Genomic DNA, 5,729 nt, shown 5'->3' with positions numbered 1-5,729 from the left:
CCCCCTGCTGCACCCCAACTCCCTGCCCTGAGCCCCCTGCTGCACAACACACCCCAACCCCCTGCCCTGAGCCCCCTGCTGCACCCTGAGCCCCTGCCTGCACCCCAACCCCCTGCTGCACCTCAACTCCCTGCCCTGAGCCCCCGCCACACCCCTCATGCACCCTATGGAGGCAGGGAGGGGGCAGAGTTGGGGTGGGGACTTCGGGGAAGGGGTTGGAATGAGGGCAGGGAAGAGGCGGGGCCTCATGGAAGGGGTGGAGTGGGGGTAGGGCCGGGGGCAGCGAGGGGGTGTGTGTCAGTGATGCGGCCCTCGGGCCAATGAACTAGCCCTCATGGTCATTTGAGTTTGAGACCCCTGCCTTATAGGTAAAAACAAGAAGAGCAACTGACCATAAAAAAAAAAAAAATCAATGAAACTTACTATGCACAAAGTATTGTCAAATCCTCAAAGTAAACACAATGAAAATTAGAAAAATTACTGTAATCTTTCAATTGTAATCTTAGTGATTACTTCTACGTATAACATTTTCTAATAAATATGATTTTCAAGTTGCCTGTACCCCTTGAAGATGCTGCAGCACTCTCTACCACCACTTGGATTCAAGTTCTTCACTACTGAAAAAGCATGGGAACAGAGGAAGAACTGTCCTAAAAAACACACTTCACTCCCCTATTTGCAGAGCTTCAGTCACAGGTACCAACCACCAATTATGTACTGTGAAGAACAGAAACATTTCCCCACAGCAGTTTAGCTGTTTTCCTTCACAGCCAACTGGGAAGCAGCTGCCGAGCAAGGAGTAGATGAAAAATAATTTCTTTTAATATGCTCTGTTATCAGCTCAAAATAAAGTCACATTTCTCTCTGAAACTTTCTACCTGCAGTCCTTACCAGTCACACTTAAAGGTCCAGATCAGAGCACCACCCTGAGATTTACATGGGGATCCTCCATGCACAGATCTCTCAGTATGTGGAACTGGAGCTCAGCTGCCTCTTCCCCCACTCCCCCTCGACCCCAGTGCACACACAGAGGACTCTCTGGCTGATCCACAGGCTGCACAAGGAGTTGAGGGGTGGAGTTGGGGGCAGATTGGAGCACCAGGGGGCTGGCTGGTGTAGGATACACTGTTCCCCTTCTAGCCCAGCAGAATATACACAAGAGTTATTCATAGCTCTTGGGGTCTTAATTTTGAGTATCCCCCAAGTACCTTAGCAGCTACTAGGGTCCACCAGATTTCTGGATGACTTTTTTCTGGGCAGGAAAAAAAACAAACCTTGCCCAAGTAGGATGAGGCAAAGAATATCTGTGAGGAGATTTCCTAATCATAAATCCCCCCCTGCAGGTTTTATCAAAGCCTCTATCCCAAGATTATTATAACAGATTATTAGCGGGAAAAAATCATTATTTCTAGTTTTACTTTCTGCATTAGACAGTGCTTTCTGTAAAGTCCTTTTCACTGTCTCCCTCTATTGGCTTTAATTGTGCAAACACCTAACATCTGTGTCGTTTAATTAAAATTATTAGCCCCATTAAAGTTAATGGTATTACTCAAATTAATAAAGTTATGCATGAGTTTAAAAACTTGTTTTTACTGAAGAGTTAACTCAGGACTGGTCTACACTGGGAACTTATATCAGCACAGCTACATCTCTCAGTGGTGCAAAAAACGTACATCCCTGAGAAATGTAGCTATGCTGACGTAACTCCAAGTGCAAACAGCACTAGCTACTGCCTCTTGGGAAGGCAGATTACCTATGCAGAGAGGCAGTAATACCCACTACTTTAACAAATTTAGAGTGAGTACAGCATCAGTGCACAGTCACCATTCACACCCAAGGTAGGCTAACCCAGGTGCCAATAAACCCAAGTTAACTCTGAAGTGAAGCCATACCTCAAGTATTTGCAAGATTAGGACCATGCTCAGTTTCTCATTTGCATGGGTCTTTCGCCAAGCAACAGGAGAGAGAGCAGCATTTTTGTAAAATAGCAAAGCACGATTAAAAATAAAATCAAAACTGACAAGTGGACTTGGAGTCAGTTAACACACAAACAACTACTTAATTCAAATTTTTAAATTGACGAGATTGCAAGTTGACAGCATCCTGGATTCAACAGTTCTCAGATGAGCACATGAAAACTAAGAATTCTGTTCTAGCGTAGAACAAAAGTGGTATTTGTAAACACAGCTTGCTTAGTACTTACAGCCATCTTGGTTGTGAATCCACTGCACACAATTAACTCTACCAGTGTGACCATTCAGTGTAGCAACTACTCTTCTTTTCTGAGAAAAGAAAGAAAACATTTAGTTGCCCAACTGTTTTTGAGGAAATTTATGTTTTATAAAAACAAGGGCAGGTGAGCCACACTGCCAAAGCTTTAAGAAGGGACATTTATCTAACAACTTCCTGATGTGCTGGAGAGCTTGCTCAAGAAGGAATAAGTTATATCAAAAAAGATCAAACACCTTCTTGACATTAGCGTTTTAATGGCAGGCGGGTCCTTCAACCACTCAGGGCAGTCATGTGGCTGGCAGCCTGGGCACCAGAAGCAAAGCAGAGAAAAGGGAGCTGGAGGGAGACACACAGACTCCCAGCCAGAGGGAGGCTGAGGCCTTGGCTACACTTGGGACTTCACAGCGCTGCCGCAGCAGCACTGTGAAGCACGAGTGTAGTCGCGCCGCCAGCGCTGCGAGACAGCTCTCGCAGTGCTGTATGTACTCCACCTCTCCAAGGGGAATAGCTTGCAGCGCTGAGAGCGAGCGTGCAGCGCTGCAGGCACTGATTACACTGGCGCTTTACAGCGCTGTACTCGCTGCGCTCAAGGGGGTGTTTTTTCACACCCCTGAGCGCAGCAAGTTGCAGCGCTGTACACCGCCAGCGTAGCCAAGGCCTAAGTGAGGAAAAACTGCTCTCTGTCTTCGTGTGATACATCATAAGTAGCAAATTAACTGAGCATACTCAGTAACATCTGCTGAAGCCACAGCCCTTCACCCTGCGTTTACTTGGCATCAGATTCAGTGGACTGTTTTTTACAGCAGTTAAAAAGGGGCAAAGGGGGAAAAATGAAGGAGGGGGGTGGCCGGGGGGTGAGCACGAGACGGAAATTGACTGGCCAGGGGGTTCAAGCAGATGGAGGCAGGGTTAGGATAGGGGCTTAAGGACAAAACCAGGGATGGGGGATAGGAGCTGGGGTTAAGCCCAGGGGTGAAGCGCTGTCAGAGGGTGGCAGAGGGCAAAACCCTAGCACAGGCAGGGACAGAGAGGGTAACCGTTACCCCAGTGGACTGAAACACCAGTGTTTGCAAAAATAGGGTGCAGGGGCAAAGGGGCTTTTTAATTTGGTCAGAGGGGCTTTTTCATTTCCCCTCCCACAGGACAGTAGGTCTCAGCATAGGCTTCTTAAAGGCACAGGCATACCAATGCCTAGTCACCGCAGCTCCCCTCTGTCTGATGTAACTTACTGAGGTGCTGCAGGAGACTTGATTCAGTGAAATATTTTACATATACCCCTTTAAAAACAAAGAATCCCTTATCAGTTTATATGAGTGCATCAAGTATCTTAGCAATTCACAATCTTGTCTTATTTGCTGCTAGGATTCCCTGAATTACTCTTAGCACTTCATCATTTACCTGTGTTATTATGCAGATGTGTCACAGTGCTATTTAATTTATATTTTAATAACAAATACTCATTAAAAATATGTATAAGTACTTGCTAATAGTTTTAGCAAGGACATCTGTGTTTCTAGTTTTGTACTTGCTATGTTGTGTTAGCACAGTAAATGAAGCTGCAAAATAAATGATGTTTAAAAGACCCCACTCAATAAAGAAGTAATGGATACACATGTACCCCAAGCAGGGTTCTTTGGAAGCAGAAGATGTTATGTTTCCATCCCACACCACTGTCAAGATTTAGCAAATTAGGACAAGTCAGCAAATAAGAACAACTTTCCATATCAGTAACTGATACTGATTAGAATTTGCTATGGCTGTTACGGTAGCAGAACAGGTCAGATAACTGATATTAAACTGCAACTGCTACATGTAGCAAATTTAAGACTGAGAGCAGTTTTCACACTACACCGGCTGCTCTCACGGTGGCAGGCGCTGAGGGCAGTGCCAGGAGGCCCCACCCCTGGGGGTCAGGCCCATCCACACACACAGAGCTGGCCTGGTTATAATGCGGGTTTCCATGCCGGGTAAGTGCTGCCAGCCCGGCGCGAGCACATGAACTCGGTCCCCCGCTGCACACGCAGCTGAGGAGGCTCGCGGCCAGCACATTAAGCAGAAGGGCTGGCGGGAGCTGATAACCAGGTTGCTGTGGGGTGGGGCTGCAATTAAAATGAAGCGGGGCTGCGGACCGGTAGAGGTTGGGCAGACGGGGGGCCTAGCCCGCTGGGGTGCGAGGTGGTTGCGAGGCTGAGGTGTGCACAGTGGAACTCCTGAGGCCAGCAGGCCCACCAGCAGCGCTAACTGGGGGATAAACGAGGTCGCTGTCCTGCCCCCAGGAGTGAAAGTAACTTAAAGCAGTGGTTCTCAAAGCTGGTCCGCCGCTTGTTCAGGGAAAGCCCCTGGCAGGCCGGGCCGGTTTGTTTACCGGCTGCGTCCGCAGGTTCGGCCTGGAGGCTGCGGGAAGGGCAGCCAGCACATCCCTCAGCCCACGCCACTTCCCGCAGCCTCCATTGGCCTGGAGCGGCGAACTGTGGCCAGTGGGAGCTGCAATCGGCCGAACCTGCAGACGCGGCAGGTAAACAAACCGTCCTGGACCACCAGGGCTTTCCCTGAACAAGCGGCGGACCGGCTTTGAGAACAACTGACTTAAAGGACTTATCAGTATGCCAGAGTCCTGGGGGGGAGGGGGAGGCAGAGCCTCAACCGGAAGGGGGCGGGGCTGTTAAATCCACGGGCCCTTTAAATCACCACCAGAGCTACCAGTTATGGAGGTGGCCAGGAGCCCCGGGGCTCAGGCTGAGATTTAAAGGGCCCGGGGCTCTGGCCACTGCTGGGAGCCCCAGGCCCTTTAAATTGCCATCTGAGCCCCAGGGCTCCTGGCCACCACCGCCACCCCAGGGCTCCGGCAGCAGGGCTCGAGCGGTGATTTAAAGGGGCCAGGGCTCCAGCTGCTGTGGAGCCTCCAGCCCTTGAAATCTCAGCCTGAGCCCCGGGGCTCCAGCAGTGAGGCTCTGGCCGCAATTTAAAGGGCCTGGGGCTGGCCCTTTAAATCACCAGCCGGGGAAGCCCGTACAGTCAACTTTCACCTCTGCCCGACCCCTCACCTCGGGCTCGTAGAGCGCCACGGAGCGGCAGGTGCCGAAGGCCAGGAGCCCGCCCCTCCCCCACGACACGGCCCCGCCGCCAGCCCGATTCGCGCAACAGGCAACGTGACAGACTCTCAGGGGCGCCGCCATTTCCCTCGCGCACCGCCCCTTTGACCTCACGCAGCTTCCGTCGTGCGACTCCGCGCGAGGCGGGTACGGCGTCCGAGAGGCGCCACCGCGAGAGGGCGGGGCTGTGAATTGTAGCCAGGCTCTGCAGTCCCTCAGCCTCGCTCTCATCCACTAGCCTGGCCGTCCCTACCCGCAACTGCTCCAGCCCCGCCCCGCTGCCCCCTAAGCCAGCCCCCCGCGGAGGCCTGGGGCCTCACACACCCGCGGGGGGGGGCTGCGCAGGGCCCAGGGTAACTTGGGGCGGCCCAACGCCCGACCCCTCCGCTGCCCGCCCGGCCTGAC

At 51.5% G+C, this 5,729-nt stretch overlaps 1 protein-coding gene across 2 annotated transcripts in view; it reads right to left on the bottom strand.

Annotated features, from left to right (window-relative positions):
* The window catches only part of ELP2 (elongator acetyltransferase complex subunit 2), a 120,451-nt gene extending 115,039 nt beyond the window's left edge, over positions 1-5,412 (bottom strand). For both annotated transcript variants that reach the window (XM_026659236.1, XM_026659237.2), the window contains exons 1-2: positions 5,277-5,412; positions 2,204-2,282 (exon numbers count right to left, since the gene is read on the bottom strand). In XM_026659236.1, coding sequence (XP_026515021.1) covers positions 2,204-2,282; positions 5,277-5,408 — 211 coding nt within the window. In that variant the 5' untranslated portion in view covers positions 5,409-5,412. The remainder of the gene's footprint in view (positions 1-2,203; positions 2,283-5,276) is intronic.
* Between the last annotated feature and the right edge of the window lie 317 nt (positions 5,413-5,729).

This window comes from Terrapene carolina, unplaced genomic scaffold, assembly GCF_002925995.2.
Source record: "Terrapene carolina triunguis isolate 2854851 unplaced genomic scaffold, T_m_triunguis-2.0 Scaffold613, whole genome shotgun sequence".
Classification (NCBI taxonomy): Eukaryota; Metazoa; Chordata; order Testudines; family Emydidae; genus Terrapene; species Terrapene triunguis.
This window is presented reverse-complemented; position numbering and strand designations above follow the sequence as displayed.